This window comes from Schistocerca cancellata, chromosome 5 (genome assembly GCF_023864275.1).
Source record: "Schistocerca cancellata isolate TAMUIC-IGC-003103 chromosome 5, iqSchCanc2.1, whole genome shotgun sequence".
Classification (NCBI taxonomy): Eukaryota; Metazoa; Arthropoda; class Insecta; order Orthoptera; family Acrididae; genus Schistocerca; species Schistocerca cancellata.
The window spans coordinates 491,944,080-491,971,503 of record NC_064630.1 but is presented as its reverse complement, the minus strand read 5'-3'; the positions used below and the strand labels follow the sequence as shown (position 1 = coordinate 491,971,503).

At 41.2% G+C, this 27,424-nt stretch overlaps 1 protein-coding gene across 3 annotated transcripts in view; it reads right to left on the bottom strand.

The window, feature by feature from the left end:
• Nucleotides 1–27,424, bottom strand: part of LOC126187728 (mothers against decapentaplegic homolog 4) — a 146,142-nt gene that overhangs the window by 13,405 nt on the left and 105,313 nt on the right. For all 3 annotated transcript variants that reach the window (XM_049928976.1, XM_049928975.1, XM_049928974.1), the window contains one exon: nt 7,563–7,693. In XM_049928976.1, coding sequence (XP_049784933.1) covers nt 7,563–7,693 — 131 coding nt within the window. The remainder of the gene's footprint in view (nt 1–7,562; nt 7,694–27,424) is intronic.

Sequence of the window (27,424 nt, the reverse complement as noted above, 5' to 3'; positions counted from 1 at the left end):
ATCTTTGACATTTCACGTTCTAATCGTTCCCAAAATTTATCCACATTGTCTAGGTCCTTTCTATTGTCAACGTTGCAGGGTGCGTGAACATTAATTAGGGTGTAATATTTATTCTTGTGTTTCAACCTAAGAAACATTAGTCTATTGCTAATAGTTTTTACAGATTTTACAAATTTAACTGAGGATTTTTCGACCATAAAGGCCATACCAAGCATGTTTGCCCCTTTACCAATTTTTCTGTCCGTTCCACTTTTGAAAATTCTGAAGCCATTGTAGTCAGTGATTTGATTATCAGGAAATCTGGTCTCTTGTACTGCTAGGATTTGGATTTTCAGCTTCTTTAATTCTTCTGTTAATGTGTATAATTTTCCCGTTTGTATTAGTGTCCGTATGTTTACTGTTCCAAAGTAATCTTCTTTTTTGGGAAGTTTTCCAGAGTGCTCCGATCCACTCACAAGTCGTGTAGGTCTGGTCTCCCCAGAATCCGATAGACCGGTTGCCACCTTTCTGCTAGGTGGGTGGATTTCACCACCTGGGGTACTTTTGTTATTACATACACGAACCATGATTTTACTTGTAATTGGACTTATATTTATTAAGGAAACCAGACAAAAAACTCAAAACAGCATTTCCTAACAGGGAATAAAATGGTACTATAAACTGTCCAAGGAGATGAAAAGACCACTGAAATAAATCTGCTTAAAATGGCAACTAAAATATTCTTCATCAGTAATGCACTCTACACAATTAAAATCTATTTTGAGGACTGAAGAGCAGAGGTTAGTGACGGGGAAAACTATAATGCCCTCTCAAATTACAAAACGTGATCACAATGTAACGCTTTTACAAGAAAATCATGTCCAATGATTGATAGGATATGACAGTATTGCCATGTCATTGTTCTTAGATCAATACCTCACTCATCATGAGGGGATGCTGACTCAGTTTTTCAGGTGTACTGAGGGGAGAACATGAAGAGGCACATGGGGCATAGTTGCATGTTTACAAGCCTGCAGTCAGTTTTCTGAATAGATTGGAGTTAGTGCAAGGGGTACAACAGTGTTTGTAGTCCAAAAATCACCAGTGGAATGTTGTTAGTGTGTGCAGTGATGCGCTGCAACACCATGTTTTATGCAGGGTGTATCAAAAAGAATTGTCTGATTTAAAATATCATAACTGTTATGTTATTTGAGATATGTGCGTGAACAAAATATGTTGGAAAGAGCAAGCTCTTGAGTTTTACATCTTTCCCATTAGGTAGCAGCAGTGTGCGTCCACTTAAGTTCTAGTAAAAAGTTTTTGGAACAACAGAAAGTGTTTTGTGTTATACATTTTGCACAGTGTGGGTCAGTAATAACTGTTCAGCGTGACTTTCGTACTAGATATGGTGGGGATCCTCCTACTGCACAGAGCATTAGATGATAGCATGAACTATTCTGAGAAACAGGTTGTTTGTGTAAAGGCAAATCACTGGGCTGACCTCGAGTGTCTGACACCGACGTTGAACACATCCACCATAGTTTCACAAGGAGTCCACAGAAATTCGTTTGCCGTGCAGCTCGACAGCTCAATGTGCCCCTGATGTCCATCTGGCATGTGTTGCATTGATGTTTACACATGAAACCATACAAAATTCAGCTACTACAAGCTCTTCGTGAAGGTGACAAAACAACAACATGTGGAGTTCTGTAATTTTGTTCTTGACAAGATGGAGGATGAAAGTTCTCTTCCACGCTTAGTGACGAGGCAACAATCCATTTAAATGGAAAGGTGAACCACCATAAAGTGACAATACGGGGTTCAGAACAACCACATGAAGTTGTACAACATGAGAGGGACTCTCCAAAATTTAATGTGTTTTGTGCAGTTTCACAGGAAAAGGTATACGGTCCATTTCTCTTTGCTGAGCACATTGTTACAGTAAACACATATCTCGATATGCTTGAGAACTTTCTTTTCCCACAGTTGGAGACTGATTCAAACAACTTCATTTACCACCAGAATGGGGCACTGCCACACTGGCATCTGGAAGTGCGGGAATTTTTAAATTGAAGGGTTACTTAACGATGGATCGGTCACACTGCACCAAAAGATTCAACCTTACATTACTGGCCTCCAAGGTCACCAGACCTGACTCTGTGTGATTATTTCCTGTAGGGGTTTATAAAAGACTTTGTCCATATGCCTCTGTTACCAACAACAATTAATGAACTGAGGCATCGCATAACTGCAACTGTGGAAGCTGTCACTCAAGACATGCTTGCTGCAGTGTGGGAACAATTTGAATTCCGCTCTGACATATGCCATGCAGCTCAACGGGGGCATATTAAATACCTATGAAAATGCACGAAAAAAATTTTTTTTTTCAGTTTCCTATTCATGAAAAAACAAAATTCATTGTATACGTTTATTAGTTTCAGAAATATAGATGTGCCAAAGTGGACAGTTCTTTTTGATAGACCCTGTACGATATACGATGAGTTATCTGGTGCAAGTATTACATCAAAGAATATTGTACAATAGGGACCAACTGAATGAGGCAGTGCAGTTGTAAGACGCTGACCTCATACAGTGGGACTTCAATTTTATGTTCTCTAGTTTTATGTTCTCTGTGATAGTACACCACAAATTTGTAGCAATAGTGAAAAACTCATAATATCAATGCTAAAAATTTTCTGTTTTTATGTTTATTCCTGGTAAAGTTTATTTGATTCAAAATTCTTGTTCAATGTCTTGCTTGACCTCATCCTGTTTGTTCCAACTGACATTTGATGTGACTGAATGAGTTATAAGTGGCGCAAAAGAAGACGGTTCACTCCGTGGGTGATGGCAGAGTTAGGGAATATTTTAACCTGCTGCGGAGAGGGAGATGTGATAGAGGAAATGTTGACATAATCCACGATCAGCATAGCCAACAGAACTTGCATAATTTAGCTTCACCGTGCAATGATGATGGGTCGAGTACATTTCACACTGTTTTCTTGCAAGAACTGATGTAATCGTGATGTGGTGGCGCAGTGAAGGCAACCGGGAATGAGGCTATTGATTTGTCGATCACTATAGTGTCAAGTTGATGTTTATGGATTGTTAGTGACAGGAGAGTTGTAGCAAGAACTCTTTGGGGAACTATGTGATTGTGCAATATGCGAAATATTTGTGACAAGTAAGAATATGAATGTTATTGCTCAATGTTTCACTTGCAGCAGTCTACGCTGTCCTCTTAGGTTCCTGCCTAACCACACACTCAGAAATCACCACACATTCGGAAATTAACAGAAAAATATTTGTTTCATCCTTCATTTTCTAACCAGAAAGAAATGTCTACCATCATCAAATATTGCAGAACATATTGTATTACAATCCTAAAGAACATGATAGCAAAGCTAAGTTGAAAAGGGAGGGGGGGGGGGGGGGGGGGGGGGGGGAATGGTATGCAGTGAGTTGCGCAAACTTATAACCTCTAATTCAGCTAACCACAATGTTAGCCATTACATTACAGCTTAATCAGCTGAATTTTGTACTGTGTATTAGTTATCATAATATCTCCTGAAGCCTTACATCGCTGAGCACATTTCACACTATCTTTTGTACGAACTGACATAACCGTGACACGGTGGCACTGCGAAGGCAACCAGGAATGAGGCTATTGATTTGTTGATAATGACATTTAATGATAATTGTGACATATTTGTGATATGCTTTCATTGCGCCATTGCTTTTAAATGGCATACTGTGCACACACCTCACACACTACAAAGGAAATGAATAATCAAAATGCACGCAGTCCACATAGGAGTCGCTCAAAGCACTCACAAAAGCCGACATTCGGAAGTCCACTAGTGACGTCATCACTGATTTTTTAAAAAAGGTGTAAAGCTGTGTACACACTGTCACTGGAAACATGCTTCTGTTGGGAACATTATTTCCTACAATGTTTCACATCTATTTTGGATTTTGTTTCTGTCCACACTGGCAGCAAACATTTCTCGGTGTATTCCCACTGTCTGAAATGCTATTTGTTGTATTGTTTTCCTATTGTCTGCCACGTCACGTCTAGAGACGAGGAAACTGTAACAAGTGTTACTGCATTATTAATACATGAAGGTTCATGGAAACAAAATGAAAGACATCATCGTCATTCATTCTTCCTTATTTATTGTCACTTGTGACCTGAAGGCCATTAGCAGTGTTTTGTAGTTTTACAGAATAAGATTGCATTTATCAAAGAATTTTGTAATTGGTTTTAAAACAACAATGGAGAGTTTGTATAGTAATTGGTAATGGTTGATAAAATTGTATTAGCTGTTGTATGAAATCTAATTGTTGGGGGGACTGAATATGGAAGACAGCTCTAGCTTCCATAATTTCACTTGGATATTGTCTAACGATTTTGATTTGTGTGAGTTTCAGACTGGCAATGGCAAGGAAAGCATTTCTGAGGAAGAGAAATTTGTTAACATCGAGTATAGATGTAAGTGTCAGGAAGTCGTTTCTGAAAGCATTTGTATGGAGTGTAGTCATGTATGGAAGTGAAACATGGACGATAAGTAGTTCGGACAAGAAGAGAATAGAAGCTTTTGAAATGTGGTGCTACAGAAGAATGCTGAAGATTAGATGGGTAGATCACATAACTAATGAGGAAGTATTGAATAGGATTGGGGAGAAGAGAAGTTTGTGGCAAAACTTGACTAGAAGAAGGGATCAGTTGGTAGGACATATTTTGAGGCATCAAGGGATCACAAATTTAGCACTGAAGTTTAGTATTGGAGGGCAGTGTGGAGGGTAAAAATCGTAGAGGGAGACCAAGAGATGAATACACTAAACAGATTCAGAAGGATGTAGGTTGCAGTAGGTACTGGGAGATGAAGGAGCTTGCACAGGACAGAGTAGCATGGAGAGCTGCATCAAACCAGTCTCAGGACTGAAGACCACAACAACAACATCTTATTCCCCTGGCCACCAAACTCCCCAGATTTAAACACAACTGAGAATATGTGGGACCACCTCAATCGAGCTTTTTGTGTCATTTATCCTCAACTGAGAAACTTAGTGCAGCTGGGCATGGCGCTGGAGCCATCATGACTCAAAATCACTGTCAGTATATTCCAGAACATCGCTGATTCTTTTGCCATGTGCCTCACAGCAGTCTGTGCTGCAAAAGACAGTTATTCAGGCTTTTGAGAGGTGATCACATTAATGTGGCCAGATAGTGTATATCCTGTATGTATACAGCAGAGACAAACTGATACAGAAAAATACCTGTGAATTTTTACACAATTAGATTTTTACTTCTTCTCAATGCAATCCCCACCAACATTAATACACTTATCACAACAATGTACTACTCTTTTCCATACCGGTCTTGTTATTTGTGCCACTTTCCCACAATTTCTCTGACCATCTCACGTTGCTGAACTTTTTTCCGTATAATGTCTCCCAACACATTTTTACAATGGTGTCCTTGATCAGCTGAGCAGTGTGACGGCATGTAAAAATGTCATGCCTTTTCTTTGAGATCCATGATATTTTTCTCTCATTGCTCATTTTACTTCGTTCATCAAATGGCTCTGAGCACTATGGGACTTAACATCAGAGGTCATCAGTCCCCTAGAACTTAGAACTACTTAAACCTAAATAACCTAAGGACATCACACACATCCATGCCCGAGGCAGGATTCGAACCTGTGACTGTAGGAGTCGCGCGGTTCCAGACTTAAGCGCCTAGAACTGCTTGGCCACACTGGCCGGCTCTTTGTTCATCAGCATGTCTGAGTAGCAGAAACTATTTATTGTATGAAATAATCACAAAAGATGACACCTTGGGCATCCCAAAAGATAGTCAACATGATTTTCCTGCTGATGCTTGTGAACTGAATTTCTTTTGGACAGATGAGCTGGTGTGCTTCCATTCCAAGTTTTATCTTTTGGATTCTGGTTCAATATGATGAACCCAAGTATCATCACACATTAAAATCTTGTTTAGAAAAGGGTCACCTTCCATCTCATTGGTGTCCTTCAAGTCTACACACACTTTCAGTCTTGTTTCCTAGCCTTGTTGGTTAACTCTTTTGGGACTCACCTTGCACTTGTATCACTGTAATTGAGCTTCTTATTGATAATGTTATGAACTATGCCAACAATTACTGCAACTGTGTTTGCTATATGTTCAACTGTAACACTTTGGTCTTCATGAATAATGATATCAATGTAAATTTCAAGTGAAAAAGCTGACACTTCAAGAGGCCAAGCTAGAATGCTGCTCATCAGTCACTCCCGTAAGACCATTTTTGTACTGTTCTACCTACTTATAAAAATTTCCATGGTTCATCCAACTTTCACCATATTGTAAAATCATTTTACAAAATATTTTAGGTGGTTTTTCACCTTCGGAAAGCAAAAAAACAGATCACTGAATGTTATTCAACTAATTTGGAAACTTTGAGTGGACGTGTCACCATTAAATGCAGTATTGAGGTTATAAGCAACACAATTTTTATCTGTCAGCTGTTCTCAGCTCATCCCAGCGATGCCACCCTAAGGTTACGAAAGTACAAAACTCGTCCTACCAACTGTTTCTTACACAGTTCGTTTCCTTAAGTAATGAATGTCCCTCATATATTTTGAGCTATTTATTTGCACTGTATTATGATGACAAGTCCTACATCATTGTGAAATGGTCACTGAATGAGTAAATCTAATAAGGAAGTATCTGGCACCGTCAGAGTACTGGTAAATATTTAAGTGAATGAACTGCCCATAAGCAGCAATTACTTAATTTCAGTTTTTTTTTTTCAATTAACACCAAAACAGTAAGCAACTCCATATCCCACTGTATCACAAGTTCCATTGTTTCTGACTTTTCAGGTCACAGTTTTAGTGGGCTATAAAGCAGTATATGATAAGGAACAGAACTGTTTCAAGTGAAAGATACAATCTTTGATTTATTTTGTTCTTTGTTTGTCTGTGTGGCCTTATAAGCAGGTGATGTTTCTACCTGCACTCAAATAAAGCTTCATTTTGGACATATTTCCGTAAATGAGCTTTATGATGTGAGATACTTATGTTAATGTCTCAGAGATTTTGTTGAACTACTCGAAATAAAAAAGGAATGCTAACCTTATCTTTGACAGAAGAGGGAACAGACACTTCTCATCAGTTATGCTCACAATCATCACTGTTCAGAGTGACTTGACGAATCCAGAAAGTATTGTTTAACATGCACATAACATATGAGATGACTGAGGTGGATAAAGTAGAAACAGCAAGAATATCAACAAATATGCTATGGACTTCGAAGCAAACAAATAGCACACTCCATACCTCATATACTAACAATTTGTTCTCCATGAAATAAAAGAACAGAAAGAGGTTCTGTAAGCATAATCCATCTTAACCCATGGTTCTTTATGCAAATGTATATGAGGGAGAAATTAGCAAAATCAAAGTGAACTAGTTAGAAAACAAGATGGAAGCAATATATATTGTAGGAAGAGAGCTTGATGATTACTTAGTGATTACATAAACTAGATTTTTGAAAACTGTATTTTACAGGGCATTATTACCTCAATCCAGCATGGAGTTTCCTTTATGGACTGGCGTGGGTAGTCTGGACCCCAACCCTTCACAAAACTCAGTCGTAAGATGCAAAGCCTCCTCAAATCATCAACTCCAATTCCAGCAGCTGCACTTAAACCTAAAAGTAACACATGGAAAGTCCATATTACAGACACTGAAATAATTACTACAGGTTCTTCTCATCCACTTCTGTGGTACAATGCATACTTCCAGCAAGTGGTTAGAGTTCAAAAACTAACAGCTGATATCATTTTACACATGTAACTTAATTTTATTCTTCAGACATTTAGCTATTTACAATCAAACATTCTTCCCTAAACCAATAACACAGTTATAAAGAGTAAGATTACTATCATAATTTTAATCTTTTATACATTACATCACGTCAATAATGAGTTCTGTAGTTTCAAAATCGAACAAATACTGCTCCATTTTGTGTTAAGAACTGCCTTTATCTACAAATTCTCAGTCTACTCAGAGAATAAATAAGAAATCCAACTATTATTTTTCCACGTATAAGCAACAAGAGTCTTCCAGTTTTCAAGAAACATCATCACTTTATATGACCAAAACTGTTACAGGGAGACAAATGACAATGTCTAGAGTAATCTAGATCAAACAATGGAAAACCAGGATGGAGTGTAACAATATTATGAAAAGGAAAGTTGCTATTCACAATATAGTGAAGATGCTGAATCACAGAAAGGCACAATAAAAAGACTGTCACAAATATAACTTCCAGCTGGTAAGGCCTTCGTCAAAATTAGATGACAGACACACACACACACACACACACACACACACACACACACACATAACTGCAGTCTCAGGCAACTGGGCCACACTCCAGAGTGAGTGAGTGTGTGTGTGTGTGTGTGTGTCATCTAATTTTGATGAAGACCTTACTGGCCAAAAGCTATATTTATGACAGTCTTTTTATTGTACCTATCTGTGACTCAGCATCTCCGCTATACGGTGAGTAGCAACTTTCCTTTTCATAATATTGTTAGAGTAATATAGATATGTACATAACTTTAACAAAGTGCTGTTTAATATATTTAAGTGGAGGAATCTCAGAAAGCAATGCCCCCCCCCCCCCCTCTAAATAGCATGAATGTGCGCTCTGCAACAGAGTAGCCATGGTATTGGTGCTTAATTGGGCGCTATATGGATCATCCTTCTTAATACTGAAAGCTCAGGTCTTCACAGATTGCAATTTCCTCTACAGCATGTGCTGCTTTCCAAAAACTAATTTACCCTCAACTAATGTCAACTATTTCACTAATGTTTACCTACTTTCCAATCTCCCTTAGTCATTGTCATCAATGGCAATCCTCTACCTCCCTTTCATATAGGCTGTTTTCTTTCCTTTGCTCCATCCCCCCCCCCCCCCCCTTCTATTTTCGGTTTGTCCTTTCCTTAACTATTACTTGTTAACTGCACTCTCTGTCACTTTTAGCTGCTTTGGTTAACAAATTTTTCTTGTTACAAGCATTTAACTTTGTAATTCTCTCTCCCCTCCTGCCTTGCTCTTTTGTTTGGATTCCTGGCTAACTGTTGCAGTTAATTCCAGAATATCTCATTTTCTGAGTAAGTAGTAAGTTGTTAAGGTACTGGACTCACATTTTTGATGAATAAGTGAAACAGAGCAAGTGCAGGTGACTAGAATGGATGTGTGTAGTGCGGTGTTATGTTTGTGCTGGATGATGACAAGAGAAGGGAGTGTGTGAAACATGGTGCCAGCACACAGGCTACTCTTATCAAATAACACCAGTGGACTGCCATGCTCTCAGTCAGATCACCATCTACACTATCACATGCTCTCATTCCATGAGATGCTGCACAGAAGTTTGGAATTTAATCCAGGACACTGGTGCAAAGCCTGGTGAGCAGGATCTCTTGGCACCAGCTGTCTTTCCCTTTGCCTGTGGAGAAGCTAGCAATATGCCAGTCAGGCCATACAGTTTGCTCATGTCTGTGGGCTAAGAACTGTGTGCATTTATCATCTGCAGAGACTATCTTTAACTGCAAAACAAAGGATGCCTTTGACTAAAATGGTCTGATAGATAGAGATGTACATTATTGGCAACAAATCTAAATTAAAAACTACTATGAGGGGGTAAAAAAAAGGTGGGCTACAGTTGTCCCATCAGTGCTTCCACTGTTCAAAACATTTTTGTAGTCATATGGCTGACAGTTCCTTCCTCGTTTTTTTTCTTGACTTCTTCAATGTTGTCAAGTCAGTGTCCTTTCATGACCTTTTTCATGCAAACAAATTAGAAAGTCACAAAGAGCCAGGTTAGGTGAGTAAGGTGTATGGGCCAATGGAACAATACCACTTTTAGCCAAAAACTGCGTAATAGAGATCGCTGTGTGTAAAGGTGTGTCGTTGTGATGGAAGAAACAGTTTCCTGTCTGTCACAAATCGGGTCTTTTTTAATAAACACTACTGTGCAATCTTCTTAAAACTTCCAAATAAAAGGTTACATTGACAGTCTGACCTGGGGAACAAATCCTGAATGAACTACACCTTTGGCATCATAAAAGCAAATCAGCATTGTTTTGATGTTTCATTTGATTTGACAACATTTTTTTGGATGGGATGACGATGACGTCTTCCATTGACTTGACTGTTGCTTTGTTTCTGGGTCATAACCATAGTACCATGACTCATCAACAGTAATGACATTTGACAGAAAATTTGGATCAGTTTCAAGCTGTTGTTTCAAACCATGATGTTTCAACTCACCGTTCCTTTTGATTGTCAGTCAGAATCCGAGGTACAAACTTGGCAGCAATCCTTTTCATTCCCAAATCTTCTGTTAAAATTCACGGAACCAAGCTCCAAGATAACCCACTAATTTCTTAGACCTGATCAATTGTCTGTCGATGGGCTGTGAGCACAAGCTCTTGAATTTTTTCAATATTTTAATTGATTTGGGCAGTTTATGGACATCCAGAATGAGGTTTAGCATCAATTGACATGTCACCATTTTTAAATAGAGCAAACCTTCCGTACATTTGAGTTTTCCCCATAGTGTCATCTTGGTAAGCTGTTTTCAACATTAAAACAGTTTCAGCAGCATTATTATCGAGTAGAAAACAAAATTTCACAACTGCATGTTGTTCACTTAAACTTGCCATCATAAAACACAAAACAAGAGCAAAACAGCATTAGCGAAAGCAATCACAGCAGGTGAACAGAATAAGCCAGGTTGACAATACAGGCGGCACTGAACTGGCAATGAGTTGCGTTATACACGCCTAGCCGCAGTGCTATGACTTTCAGTTTTGTATTCAGTTTGTTGTTTATTCGATATGTTTAAGTATGTTACAATATTATTTTACAGAATTGCTGTTTTGCGTTAATAAATGTGCATATTTATATACTGGCTATTTCACGAATTACAATTATGTGGCCTCTAACCAAATAATATATTATTTGGTGATGAGAATTCAAAGAATTGTAAAGATGATCCAGAATGGTAATGGCAGAGCTCATGGAGCTTATCAAGATGTTGATGCTGCAACTGTGGAGTTCATGGAACAACGACATGAAATGTCAAAAGAACAATGAGATTTTCTAAAACTGGTGACAAAACAGAGTGCTATGTCACTGGAAAAAAAAGAAAAAAAATCAAGTGTTCCAGTGTTTCCTGCATCTGAAAGAACAAAGGAACAATGGGACACATACCTGAGGCACACATGGCAACAGCCAATGACCAGAAACGGGCATATTTCCTGTCATAGCACTGACACATTCCACCTGCTGGTGAAGCTCTTTGGACAAAAGGACATCAGTAAGAAAAATTCAGAGCTAGTTAAGCAACTATCAACCTATTTTAAATAAAAAATACATGTGCTGGTGGCCATTTACAAATTCCTCAAACACAATAAAGAAGCCTGGGCAGGCATATTCAGAATAGGTTGCTGATTTAAATGTGAATATGATGGTCACGAGATCGCTTAAACTGACAGATTGATCAGTGACATTATTATACTGCATACCTCCCATTGTGACATGTGTAATTTGTCTCTGCAATACAGCAGCAATCCTCACTGGCAAAGTTCTGAAGACTACTGAAACATATGAAGCTACTCAAGGAACCGTAACACCAAACAAAGATGAAAATACAGTACATTTACCTGAACTTTTACAAATGACAAGCCACTAAAAGCTGAAAAACCCACATACAAGAACCTCATCATAAGAAATAAACACTAACCAGGAAAAAGTATAAGACTTGCTCAAAATATGCAGTAAACTATAGCTGGAATGTATGCACATTCAGAAATGCAGTGTGCAATATTTGCAAGAAGATCGGCCACATCTGCCTGCGGCAAAATAAAAATCTTTTCACTGTCAAGAAGCATCAATATTGAGACTTGCAGACTAGGAAAACAGAATGAAGTAAATTAAGTTACAATGACTGAAGAAAACTGTAGTACTGAAATCGTCAGCAGTGAAGATGCAGTAAAAGTCTACATAACACTGGATATCAACGGATGCACAACAACATTCTAGTACAGCTTGCTCACTAATAAACCTATATGCTTACGAATTACTGGGATCACCAGACTACTTCAATTCAAATTCAACACTAAATGTACAAAGCAGCCAGATTAATTTACAGGGAAAATTGATGGCAACTGTCAAATACAATGAACCAAAAAGCTTTAATTAATTATTGTGAACTCATTAAAAGCAACCAGTCTCTTTGGCATGAACTGGTTCAATGTCTTAAATTTAAATACAAGGTCTGTTCAAAAAATTCCGGAACATTCGTAATTTTGCGCCAATGGTATGTTGGAGACAACAGTGGTTGGCAACCCTGCACACGCTTGAGTATAATATGTAACTGCCGCAAGGTTCATTGTTGTACATCCGTTAGTTATTGTTCGGTGCTGTATTGAGTAGAACGTTGTGTCCCACAGTTTGTGAATTTCAAGATGGTTACAGGAGCAATGTGTCTGCATTAAATTTTGCACGACACTCAAGAAAACCCATACAGAGACACACCAAGTGATGCAGGAAGCCTACGCTGATAAGTGTTTAAGATGTACTCGGTGTTACGGATGGTTCACATTGTTTAAAAATCGCTGGACGGAAGTTAAAGATGACTCTCATTCAGGACGCCATCGACTCTACCGATGATGCTCACGCCAGGAACTTCAACAAAATTTTGCATGTCAATCAAAGACTGACTGTCCGAGAAATTGCAGAAAAAATGTACCATTTCAGATGGATCAAATCATGAAATCCTGTCAGACAATCTTGGAATGAAACTTCCTGACAGATTAAAACTGTGTGCCCGACCGAGACTCGAACTCGGGACCTCTGCCTTTCGCAGGCAAGTTCTCTACCATCTGAGCTACCGACGCACCACTCACGCCCGGTCCTCACAGCTTTACTTCTGCCAGTATCTCGTCTCCTACCTTCCAAACTTTACAGAAGCTCTCCAGCGAACCTTGCAGAACTAGCACTCCAGAAAGAAAGGATACTGCAGAGATATGGCTTAGCCACAGCCTGGGGGATGTTTCCAGAATGAGATTTTCACTCTGCAGCGGTGTGTGCGCTGATATGAAACTTCCTGGCAGATTAAAACTGTGTGCCCGACCGAGACTCGAACTCAGGACCTTTGCCTTTCGCGGGCAAGTGCTCTACCATCTGAGCTACCGAAGCATGACTCACGCCCGGTTCTCACAGCTTTACTTCTGCCAGTATCTCGTCTGCTACCTTCCAAAACATCCCCCAGGCTGTGGCTAAGCCATGTCTCCGCAGTATCCCTTCTTTCAGGAGTGCTAGACCTGCAAGGTTCGCAGGAGAGCTTCTGTAAAGTTTGGAAGGTAGGAGACGAGATACTGGCACAAGTAAAGCTGTGAGGACCGGGCGTGAGTCATGCTTCGGTAGCTCAATTGGTAGAGCACTTGCCCGCGAAAGGCAAAGGTCCCGAGTTCGAGTCTCGGTCGGGCACACAGTTTTAATCTGCCAGGAAGTTTCATATCAGCGCACACTCCGCTTCAGAGTGAAAATGTCATTCAATCTTGGAATGCATTGTGTTGCCACCCAGTTCGTCCCAAGGTATGAGTCAAGACCAGAAAGACCTTTTCCTCACAATCTGTGATGAGCTTTTTGGTTGTGCAAATGAGAACAAGATGTTCTTTAACAGAATTATAACTGGTGATGAGATGTGGGTCTGTGGTTATGATGTTGAGACCGAGGCTCAATCTACACAACGGGTCAGGAAAGTTTCTCGAAGACCAAAAAGAGTTCGTCAGGTCAGGTCAAATGTCAAAGCCATGTGATAGTTTTCTTTGACTTTGATGGATTAGTTCATCATGAATTTGTGCCACAGGGACAAATTGTTAATCGGTGGTACTATCGGGATATGTTGCAACACCTGTGAAAAGATATGAGAGGGAAACGGCCTGAAATGTGGTGAGACAATTCATGGCTCTTGCTTCACGAAAATGCACCTGCGCATTCACTGCTATCAGTGTGTGACTACTGTACAAAAAATGAAATCACTATGCTGCCTCATCCTCTGCTCTCTCCAGACCTGGTCCCTATAGACTTTTTTTTTATTTCCAAAGTTGAAATCCCCATTGAAAGGATGAAGATTTGCAATGATAGATTAGATAAAAGAACATTCGCAGATGGTGTTTCGCGTAATCCAGTAAGAGGCGAATCAAGACTGCTTCTGGAAGTGGAAACTGTGTTGGGAGCAGTGCATCAATTGTAGAGGAGAGTATTTTGAAGCATATTGTGCACAATAAGTAAAAGGTAAGCATAGAAAAATTTTGTGGAAAAAGTTCCAGAATTTTTTAAACAGACCTCGTATTAGCAAAAGGAAGTCACAGCCTATAAACATGGTGGATCAAAGTAGTCAAAATAGTTTTAAAGAAGCCAAAAAGAAAATACGCCACAACCTTGAATCTCTTTTCCAGTGCCTGGCTTAGGCAAATGTAAAATCTACAAAGCAGTCATGAAATTGAAGACAAGAGCTACACCAAAATTTTTCAAGCACTGACCAATATCATTGGCTATGATGGATAAAGTTAAAGAAAGACTGAACAAAGAAGGAATCTGGAAGCCAGTGAAACCCAGTTAATGCGCTACACAACTGTGGCTGTACCAAAGCCAAACCGATCAATAAGAAGCTGTGGAGATTTCAAAGAATGACCAGTATCCAATCCCTAGGCCAAAGGAGCTCTTTCAAAAAATTAGATATGGCAAATGTTTTACAAAAATTGATGTACTGGACACACATCTGCAGTGGGAAGTAGATGTAGAACTCAACAAGATGACAGTTGGCAATACTCCAGTTGGTCTTTCTTTTTATCAGATGTTACCATTCGGCATAACAAGTGCTCCTGCAATATACTAACGATTTGTGGAAGAAATGACAAGTATGAGGGTAATCCCAAAAGTAAGATCTCCTATTTTTTTAAAAGTACATAGACTTTTTTATTTCTACAATGGTTGACATCAGTTTACAGCTTGAACATTTAGCTTATTTTTCGACATAATCACCATTTCTGTCGATCCATTTTTGTAGATGCTGTGGCAGTTTTTATATGCCCATGTCATACCAGCTCGCTGCCATGCTGTTCAGAAAGCTATGAACCTCTTCTTTCACCTCGTTGTTGGAGCTGAATCGCTTTCTGGCCAAATGTTCTTTTAACCTAGGGAACAGGTGATAGTCACTGGGTGCCAAGTCAGGACTATAGGGGTGGGTGGGTGATTATGTTGTACTGAAACTGTTGCAGGAGAGCAATGGTTTGCCGAGCGATGTGTGAGCGAGCGTTGTCATGGAGAATGTGTACGCCCTTGCACAACATTCATATTTCCCGGTTCCGAATTGCCTGTTTGAGTTTTTTCAGTCTCACAGTACCTGTCAGCATTAATTGTGGTCCCAGTGGGCATAAAGTCAACCAACAATACCCCTTTCCGATCGCAAAAGACAGTTGTCATGACTTTACCGGCAGACCGTGTTTGTTTGAATTTCCGTGTCTTTGGTGAAGAAGGATGCCGCCACTGGCGTAATTGTTGCTTGGTCTCAGATGTAAAGGGGTATGCCCAGGTTTCGTCACCCGTGACTACTGAGTCCAGAAAGTTATCCTGTTCAGCTGCAAGGCGGTGAAGGAATGCATGGGAAGCATCAACTCGTTGCCGCATGTGGTCCTCAGTCAGCACACGTGGCACCCATCTTGCGCACACCTTCTGGTAGTTCAATCTTTCCGTTAAAATTCTGTACACAGTGCTTCAGGAAACCTCAGGAACCAACATGCAGAGATCATACACTGTGACCCGCTGATCTTCACGCATGCTTTGCTAAACCTTCAACACTGTCTCCTGAGAAATTGATGATCTCCCGCTCCTTTGTTCGTCATGAATTTCGGTCCGACCAGCTGCAAATTCTCTACACCACTTATGAACATATACGACATCCATGAATGACTCACCATACACTTCAATCAATTGGCGATGGATTTCAATTGGTGCAGTGCCCTTTGCATTCAAAAACCGAATAACTGCGTGCAATTCTCACTTGGCGGTAACATCCAATGGGAGCTCCAGTCTCAAGGGCTGCCAAGCCAAGACTGAGCGCCTCAGCATGGCGTGCGCATATTTACAAACTGCACGTGAAGCACTCCTCATAACAGTTTGACGAACTGCCACACAAACAGACGTCTGTACTTATAAAAAAAATAGGAGACCTTACTTTTGGGATTACCCTCGTACCATACCAGAACATGCTGATTACTTGGATGACATAACTGTCACAGGCACAACCATGGATGAGCACGTGGAGAATTTGGACAAGCTTTTCACATGACTGGAAGAACGTGGCCTCACATGCAATAGAAAGAAATGTGAATTCTTCAAAACACAAAGTAGAATACCTAGGCCATGAGGAATCCAGCAATCCACCCACATGGAAGCAATAAAATCTCTGACTCTTCCAAAGAATATCCAGGAACTAAAATCTTTCACTGGAAAAGTAAATAACTACAACAAATTCATCAAGTGGTTTGCTGGAATTGATGGACCACTGAATCAACTTTGGAAGACAAATGCACAGTTCAAATGGACCAAGCAAGAAGCAGAAGCATTTCTTAAGCTCAAGAAGGAAATTACTTAGGAAACTAAACTGTTGCACTTTCACAGAACTAAAACTGTGGTATTAGCCACTGATGCTTCTTTGTATGGAATGCAAGCAGTATTGTCCACAAGTATTCACATGGATCAGAAAACCTATCACTTTTACTTCCAAAACTTTAAATAAACATCAGGCCAGATATAGCACTATTCATAATTTATGAGATCAGGAAATTTCACCAATACTTGTATGGAAGAAGGTATCAACTGTTTGCCAATCACAAGCCTATGGTTGCAATATTCCAGTAATGACAGTTCAGAGGTGACAAAGATGGCCATTCACATTGATGAGATATAACTAATACATCAGATACAGGCCAACAGAAAAACATTGCAAAGCTGATGTCTTACGCAGGCTGCCTGCAGTCCAGATGAAAAATTCAGTACGTCCAAAGAATTTTGCTTGCAGATTAATGAAGAAATTAATAAATAGTTCAATTCATTTTCAGTTGATCACAGAAAGTTTTGAGAAGCCATGAGCAAAGATGCAGGTTAAAAATGGTTCTGCATTATGTGAAGAACATCGCCAGACTATTTGCCAAAAGACAAAAAAATTTTTGAAGCCGCATTTTAGCAAAAGAACTGCCATCATCACCACCATGGCTTGTCACTTCTTCAGACAGATTTCACAATGCTTATCATACCCAAAAGCTACCGTAAAAAGATTTTGAAGAAACTTCACGAGGGACACAGGCGCATTATCAGAATGAAACAAATGCCAAGAAGATATTGTTGGTGGCCAAAAATTGACAAAGAAATTGAAAAAATGGCCGTACAATGTGAACTTTGTCAAATGGCAAAACCAAACCCCAGAAAGGATCTTCAAAGATCCCAAACAACTGAAGCATAAGAAAGGAATTCACACTAACTACGTTGAACCATTCTGGAAAGCATCCTGGTCCATATTTGTGGATGCATGTCATATTTCCGTTATATATTTGACATAACCTCAGCAACAAGCCACAACAAAAGCAGTCAAAAAAATCTTTGCTATATGATGATTCCCCAATACCACAGTTTCTGACAATGGTACAAAATTTGTATCAGAGAAATTCAAAAATTCCATGACATGAATCACACACACCACCTGACTACACCTCAATTTCACCTTGCTTCAAATGGTGAAGAAGAAAGACTTGTCAGGACTTTCAAGGAAGACATGAAAAGGGCTAAGTGGGGACAAGGGATCACGCAAGATACTATACAGAAAATTCTGATTCTTATCACACAACTCCAATTACAATAACTGGAAAATCACCTGCTGAATTACTTCATGACAATCACCCAAAAATCACACTGTCAAGATACTTAAGCCAAAAGATGCAGCTTCTAAAACATTGTGCACAAGTTAATAGGTGTGAAAAACTAAGTGTGTTGCGTGTAAAAGAGGTGGGAGGGGGGACGGCCAAAAATAGACAGGTCAGGAAATGACAGATGTAGAAAACTAAAATGGCGTGAAAAAAGGAGTAGTTACTGTGAAGAAATGCTGGGACGGAAGGAATTTACGTAATATAAGGCCAGATGGGTGGCGAGAACCAAGGCCATATTGTAGCACTAGTTCCCACTTGTTGAATTCGGAGAAACTGGTATCTGGGGGAAGAATCCAGATGGAACATGTGATGAAACAGATGCCGAGGTCTCGGCTCTTATGTTGTAGAACATGCTCTGCAACAGGATATTGAGTGTTGCCAGTATACACCCTCTGCCTATGCCCTGTCTGATAACTGGGTGGTAGTCAAGGTAATGTAAAAGGCCAAACAGTGTTAACATAACAGCTGGTATATGATGTGTCGTTTCACAGGTGGCTCTCCCTTTGATAATATATGTCTTGCCAGTTACAGGGCTGGAATAAGTGGTGGTAGGAGGGTGCACAGGGCAATTTTTGCAGTGGGGACGGTCACAGGGGTAGGAGCCAGTGGGCAGGGAGATGGGTGCAGAAGGAGCACAGGATCTGACAAAGATATTGAGGACGATGGGAGCATAATGAAAAGCTATTCTAGGTATGGTACGCAAAATCTCAGACAGAATGGATCTCATTTCAGGGCATGATTTTACAAAGTCATACCTTGTCAAAGTAGCTGATTAATACATTCAAGATAGTAGCTGATTAATTTATTCAAGACCAGGGCAATACTGGGTGACAAGTGATGTGCACCAAAGTTGTTTTTTGGAGGGATCAGCAGTACCAGGATTAGATGTGATGACTCGGGAAATGTACATTTGAACTAGGCTGTTGGGGTAATTATGTCCAGTGAAGGCTTAGGTGAGAATGGGGATGTATTGCTGCAAAGAGTTTGCATTCAAACAAATATGTTTGCCTCAAATGCCAAGGCTGTATGGAAGGGAACATTTGACTAGGAAAGGATGGAAACTGCCAAAATGTAAGTACTGTTGTCTGTTAGTAGGTTTAATGTGGATGGAAATGTATGTACGAACAGGTCAGGGGTATGGCCATAGGAACCAGGATGGCTCCTTCCTAATCCAACCTTTCATGGCTCACTTGGAGGAGACTTTCCTGGGATCCATAAGCCTTCAGCCCCTGTTTTGGTTTAGATACAATGATGACACCTTTGCTGTATGGACTCATGATAAGGCTGACCTGTTAAAATTCCATGAACTTCTACATACCTTCTTCCAATTAAATTTCTCATGTTCTTATTCCAAATTCCACGCCACTTTTCTTGATGTTGATCTCATCCTCACTGAGAGCCAGCTACGCACTTCTGTCCACATTAAGAGGGCCAGAAAGTCAGTCTGACCGACTTAGCAGGAGAGGCACCACAGGACATTTGAATTTCCACTGTCTATACTTTTACACATAAATTCATAAAACTTCGTCAGCATCACCAGGAAGGATTCAGTATTCACACTCACAGAAGTGGAAGTTCAAAAACATAACAATATAAATTTTTTATATGTGAAATTTCATCATTTTTTTCACTGACTATTGGCCGCATTTGTTGCTACAGGTACACTTTTCTTCATAAGTAAGAGAGATTCTTTGATGAATTTTGCACAGCATACAAATCATACTTACAGGTGTATGAAACTCTAGAATTTACTTACTTTATGAAACAATGAAAAAGCTGTTACATTTTAATCTTCATGTTTAACTCAAATTTTAAAGTTAATTGCAATAAAACTTCATTTATACGTTTTTCAATGGACTACAGAAAAAAAGTATAAATGTGAAACACATATAGGGCCTACATGAAATACAGCACCATACTATCAAATTAATTGGAAAACACAAATGAAAAACCTAGTAAATAAAAAGTTATGTCCTATAGAACATTATACAGGCTTACTAGGTACCATACTTAACAAGGATATAAAGAAAAATGTAAACCTCTACACAGAAAACAAATGTCATTTCGTAAAAAAAAGTACGTAATTTTTGCTAGTTTTTTCTTTGACGCGGCAATAGCATACACTGTACCCTCCAAATGGGATAACTCTGTCATTATTTCATCAGAAACACTGTGGCACATCACAAATTGTTTCATTATTTCTAATGTATTTACTGCATTGTTAAACGTCACACTTTATGGTGAAATGAATTCCCAGTCATGAATGGTCGTTGCCAACATCAACACACTAAACCACCGAAGCCGTAAGTAAAATTATACCTGGTCTGCAGTTGCTTGCACTGCAATTGCATCTGCACGAAAAGCAGAAGAAAAGGAAACTTACTTGGGTGAAGATGTGGACTTCACAGCGAAATGCGAAAGATATACAACAAAATTTGCTATGGGAGCTGCAAGTCGAGGACATAAAGTTGCATGAAAATCCCTATGGGAATGGACGAAAGTGCATTTCAATATGTGCTCAAGAAAGTGGCTCCTCATATTATGAAGCTGAACATTCTCCTCAGAAATGGTACATCCGCGAAAGACAGACTTACCATAATACTGTGATTTCTAGCTACTCTAGTTTACAGTGCTGGTATAGCGCTCTAATGCTGCAGTGCACATTGACGAAAATAATATCAGAAATGCTTGAAGCTATTTATAATGCACTGAAGGAGGAATATGTGAAGGCAAATAAATTTAATATGTACTGCAGTCATGAAAAATTTTTATTTCCACAGAAGTTGTAGATTTTCTCCTTTATATTCTCGGGGGTATATCCTGGCCATAATACATGGCTAATAGCATCTGCAATTTTTTTATAGCTCTCTTTTTATTTTGTTTTTGTATCTGCCTCAAATATTTCCATCAATTTCATTATATATGTGACGTACCATGTCAATTTGGGAGCCATACTGAAAAACATTGTTTGTCAGACAGCTGCAGTGGTGCTAGAGCTCCAAGCAGTTGATTTCTCCAAGCAGTAAATGTGAAACGAACGCTTCCTTTGATCAAATCTAAAGTGAGGCACTAGATTTGATCAAAGAAAATTTGACAAATGCCTAACTTTGATAAAGTTCCTTATTACACTACCAAATTTTATTATAGTCTAATAGCGGCCTTACCAATCCACTTCCTGGCAATCCACTCTGAAACAGTGTGTCTTAACTTGTGCACACAGTGGACATTTTGCTGGGAAAAAACCATATAAGTGAGAAAAAAGTATAAAAATGTATAAATGAGGTTTTACTGTATCTCAATTTTTACCACAGTTTTTTACAAATTGGAAAATTCTAGAGTTTCATAGATCTGTAAGTATGGTTAGTATGCTGTGCAAAATTCATCAAAGAATCTCTCTTACTTATGAAGAAAAGTGTACCTATACCAACAAATACAGCCAATAGTAAGTGAAAAAATGATGAAATTTCACATGTAAAAAAAAAGTTATGTTTTTGAACTCCCAATGCTGTGAGTGTGAATCCTGAATCCTTCCTGGTCATGCTGACAAAGTTTTATGATTTTATTTGTACAAAGTTCAAACAGTGGAAATTAAAATTTCCTGTGGTGTGTCTCCTGCTCCAAGAGAGGTCATTTGACATCCTACCCCACCTAAACCTACTAACAAACAACAACACTTACATTCTGATGGTTGCCACCCTTTCCATATCGAACATTCCCTCACATACAGCCTTGGCATTTGAGGCAAACATTTTGTTCTGATGCAGACTCTTTAAAGCAATACATCAACATTCACACCTCAGCCTTCACTGGATGTAATTACTGCAACAGTCTAGTTCAAAAGCATATTTCCCAGTCCACCACATCCAATTTTGGTACTGCTGATCCCTCCAAAAAACAACTTCGGAGCACACCACCTGCCACCCTGTATTGTCCTGGTCTTATATGTATCAATCAGCTACTTCAACAAGGTTATGGGTTCCTAATATGCCCTGAAATGAGATCCATTCTGTCTGAGATTTAACCAACCACACCTAGAATAGCTTTTTGTCACCCTCCCATCACCACAATATTCTTGTCAGACCCTATGCTCCTCCTACACCCATCTCCCTACACAATGACTCCTAACCCCGTGACTGTCCCTGCTGCAAGACTTTTCCTACACACCCTTCTACCATCACTTATTCCTGCCCTGTAACGGGCAAAACTTATATTATCAAAGGTAGAGGTACCTGTGAAACAACACGTGATATACTAGCTGTTATGTAAACACTGTTTGGCCTTTTACATCACCATGACTACCACCCAGTTATCAGTCACGGCATAGGCAGAGGGTGTATACTGGTAACACACATTATCCTGTTGCAGAGCATGATCTACAACATCAGAGCCACAAGCTCAGTGCCTGTTTCATCACACGTGCCATCTGGATTCCTCCCCCAGATACCAGTTTCTCCGAACTCAACAAGTGGGAACTAGTGCTGTATCATGTACTTGGTTCTCACCACCCACCTGACCTTAATTTATGTAAATGCCTTCCATCTCAGCATTTCTTCACAGTAACTACTCCTTTTTCCACTCCACTGTAGTTTCCTACATCTGTCATTTCCTGCCCCGTCTATTTTTCACCACCCCCCTCTCACCTCTTTTACGTGCAACACACTTAGCTTTTCAGTCTTATTAACTCGTATATGATGGTTTAGTAGTAATCTCTGTCTTGCATACTACCCTGTCTTCCACCTTTAAGCTCTCAAGTTTTCAAATCTCATCTGGCGCAGTCCCCAACAGTTTGTCTTTCCTTCTCACCCTGTCTGGTAAATCTCAACTGACCCTGGGTGACTTCTCTGAGCTGTACCCATTTTCCTAAACCTATCCATCTTTTTCCTTCACTCCTCATCCTTGCCCTTCAATTCCTCTGTCAGAAGAAGGAACTACTGGTTCTGAAGGTTGTAAAAGTTAAACCATTGTGTGAGTGTTTTCTCCTGCTGCCTCAAGGTGAGTAAATTTTTTATCTAGCGATTTACATTAATTTGTTAAGTGTGTTATATCCATATGTAGCTGGATATCAGAGCACATGTCGGTACTCAGGAGAGAAACAGGTGAAGCGCAAGGTGGAAGGGCTGTCTGTGTAAGAGAACATACTACCAAGAGGTAGTCGAGCTAAACACAACTGACCGACAGCAGAGAAAATAACAGACTAGAAAAACCACTTAAGCAACCTAGGCAACAAAGAGAGGTAAAGTAAGAACCTTCACCACAATTATGTCAACAATACAAAAACAAAGAGAGGGAGACAATCCAAAACACTATCAGGTAGAAGAACCAAGTGGCAAGCTAGGTTGTTATTAATCCATAGTACAGAATTGACAGTAATCAGCAATATCAGATGCAAGTACAGAACAGACTGACTGTTTGCTGGTCAGCCATATTTATATGGAGTGTGAAGAACACTACTGGCCAGCATATTTATGTGGTGAGATGGGTGGCAAACTCATTATGAGCATGCAGTGCTGCTGTGAAACTATGCCCTCTACTGGCCACCTAGGTCCATTTCCTCCAGCGGCTATTTAATTTCTGCTGAGCCTGATACCATATCTTCCTCCTCCCCCCAAAAACAGGTATGTATGGACAGAAACGCCCCAGACGGTGCTGTGGAGGTATGGACGAAGACCCACACCTTTCGATTGCAGGCAGTGGGAAGAAAGGTGTCCGACTGCATCTATCAGTACATCGCTGGTGATGAGCATACAAGGGGGATCCACCAATCCAGATGTACATAGAAAGTATCGCTCGGGAGCAGCTACCAGGAGCGCTGGCTGTGGCGCCTCGGTGTCACCAGAATGCTTGTACTCGGGGTCAGACCTGGTTGTGGTGGCGGTGCTCGAGTCCCTTCTCTTTTTTGGAGCAATGTAACTCGCTACCCATGGGTCTCCACTACCTTTACTGACATTTGAGTAATTGTAGATCATGCTGCTCAGCAGACTGTGGATTACTTTAACAGCTGCTTTACAGCCGGCACCATCTCAAACCTCGCTTTTGGTTGGTCCCCATCCTCCATAGTCGCTCCCATCCTTGTTCATTCCATCCTCTTGTAACCTCCCCCATACGTTCTAGATACCCCCTAGCACATTTTAACTCCACAATAGTTCTCCCATATCTCCATTCCTTTATATTTTTCGCATCCTTGGGTCTCTCACTGTGCTATTTTCTTAACGTATTCTGTCCTTCTTTATGGATATAGGAACCAACAACTTCCCCCGTGCATATTTGCATACCTACACATTTCACCCCATTGTTCTTCTTCGGCCCTCATCTCACACCCCTTCCTTGATCCTCTCAGTAGTCTGGTTAGTAGAGACACATCTCCATTTACAGTTACGTGCCCCATATAAGTTTTTCCATAAATAAACTAGTGGAAAGAGTGATGATGACAACGAGAACATTTTGAAAAACACTTTGAATGTATTCACATTTTGGTAGCTCAAAAAGTGACAAACAAGCCTCCATCAGATTTTTCATATCACACAGGAAAACTTCGAAGTTTTTTTTTTTTTTTTTTTTTTTTTGTTGGTTGGGTTTAAGGGCGCTCAACTGCTGAGGTCATTAGCGCCCAGTCACTGTTGTTAAAGCACATGGAATCTGGTAAAACTCAAGGGGATGGAGGGGACACCAGAAGGACCCGACAAAGATGCAGACAAAATAAGTAAAAAGATTAAATGTCTTTGGACAAGCCAGTTAAAGTTATAAAATGCAGAATACGAGCAGCTGCTCGAGCGTCATCAGCTAAAACATCCGGTAAAGTAGATGGCAGGGACAGGACAACACGAAATTGACTAAAACGGGGACACGACAATAAAACATGGCGCACTGTTAATGCCTGACCACAAGGGCACTGCGGGGCTGGGTCACCGGAGAGCAGGTAGCGGTGGCTAAACCGGCAATGCCCAATCTGCAACCTGGTCAGAAGGACCTCCTCGCGCCGAGATGGTCGGGAGGATGTTGTCCAAGCAGTTGGTAGCGGTTTTACTGCCCCGAGCTTGTTTCCTTGGAGGGATGACCAAGCATCCCACCACAACGACACAAGCCTCTTACATACATCCCCACGAACGTCGGATGACGGGACACAATGGGAGGCTGGCTGAGGCAGGAGGACTGCAGCCTTGGCTGCAGCATCCGCAGCCTCATTCCCAGGCACTCCTACATGTCCGGGAACCCACAGAAAGCTGACAGAACCACCGTTATCAGCGAAAGAATGGAGGGACTGCTGTATCCGTTGAATCAAGGGATGGACCGGATAGGGAGCTCCAAGGCTCTGAAGAGCACTGAGTGAGTCAGAGCAGAGTACATATGATGAATGGCGGTGGCGGCGGGCATACTGAACGGCCTGATGGAGAACAAAAAGCTCGGCCGTAAAGCTGGAACATTGGTCGAGGAGCCGGTGTTTAAATGTGCCGGCCCCGACGACAAAGGCACAGCCGACACCATCGTCAGTTTTGGAGCCATCGGTGTAAATAAAGGTGTGACCGGCAAGTCGAGCACGAAGTTCGACAAACCGTGAGCAATACACTGCAGCCGGAGTACCCTCCTTCGGGAGTGAGCTGAGGTCGAGATAAATATGAACCGGAGCCTGGAGCCAAGGTGGTGTCGGGCTCTCACCCTCTCTGAAGGTGGTAGGGAGGGCAAAATCCAATTGTTGAAGCAGGCGACGGAAGCGGACTCCGGGGGGCAGCAGGGCAGACACATACAACCCGTACTGACGGTCGAGAGAATCGGCGAAGAAGGACTTGTAAGAGGGGTGGTCGGGCATAGACGACAGCCGGCAGGCATACCGACACAGCAGTACGTCGCGCCGGTAGATCAACGGTAACTCGGCAGCTTCAGCATAAAGACTCTCGACAGGACTAGTGTAGAAGGCTCCGGTCGCAAGACGTATCCCCCGATGGTGGATGGAGTTGAGCCGGCGTAAGAGGGACGGCCGAGCGGACGAGTAGACGAAGCTCCCATAATCCAGCTTCGATCGGACTATGGACCGATACAAGCGAAGCAGGACAGTGCGATCCGCTCCCCAAGATGAACCGCTAAGAACTCTGAGGACATTAAGGGAACGTGTACAACGGGCCGCCAAATAAGAGACATGTGGAGACCAACACAGTTTCCTGTCCAACGTGAGCCCTAGAAACTTACTTGTGTCCACGAATGGGAGAACAACGGGACCGAGATGTAAGGATGGCGGAAGGAACGCTTTATATCGCCAAAAGTTGATACAAACCGTCTTTTCTTCAGAGAACCAGAAGCCATTTGCCACGCTCCATGAGTAGAGGCTGTCTAGACAATGCTGAAGGCAGCGCTCCAGGAGGCATGTTCTCTAGGCACTGCAGTAGATCGCGAAGTCATCGACAAAGAGAGAGCCTGAAACATTAGGTGGAATGCAATCCATAATTGGATTGATCGCGATGGCAAAAAGGGCTACGCTCAAGACGGAGCCCTGAGGCACTCCGTTCTCCTGGAGGAAGACGTCGGACAATACGGAGCCCACACGTACCCTAAACTTTCGATCCGTTAAAAAGGAATCAATAAAAAGGGGCAGGCGACCGCGTAGGCCCCACCTGTGCATAGTGCGGAGGATACCTCCTCTCCAACAGGTGTCATAAGCCTTCTCCAAGTCGAAGAACACGGCTACTGTTTGGCGCCTTCACAAAAAGTTGTTCATGATGAATGTCGACAAGGTCACAAGGTGGTCAACAGCGGAGCGGCGGCGACGAAAGCCGCATTGGACATTAGTAAGTAGCCGTCGAGATTCAAGAATCCAGACTAACCGAACATTAACCATGCGCTCCATCACCTTACAGACACAGCTTGTAAGAGAAATGGGGCGGTAACTAGAAGGAAGGTGTCTATCCTTCCCGGGTTTGGGTATAGGAACAACAACGGCGTCACGCCAACGCATGGGGACTTGACCTTCAGTCCAGACGCGATTGTAGGTATGAAGAAGGAAGCTTTTGCCCGCCGGAGAAAGGTGCGCCAGCATCTGAACGTGAATGGCATCTGGCCCCGGAGCAGAGGACCGGGACAGTGCAAGCGCACGTTGGAGTTCCCGCATAGTAAAGGGGGCATTATAGGTTTCCAGATTCAGTGAGTGGAAGGAAGGTCGCCGAGCCTCTTCTGCCTCTTTCCTGGGAAGGAAGGCAGGATGGTAATGGGCGGAGCTTGAAACCTCCTCGAAAAAGCGGCCAAAGGCGTTGGAGAGAGCCACAGGATCAACAAGGACCGCATTACCTGAGGTCAGGCCAGGTACCGAGGAGTGGGCCTTAATGCCAGACAGCCGGCGCAGGCTACCCCAAACGACGGAAGAGGGAGTAAAACTGTTAAAGGAGCCGGT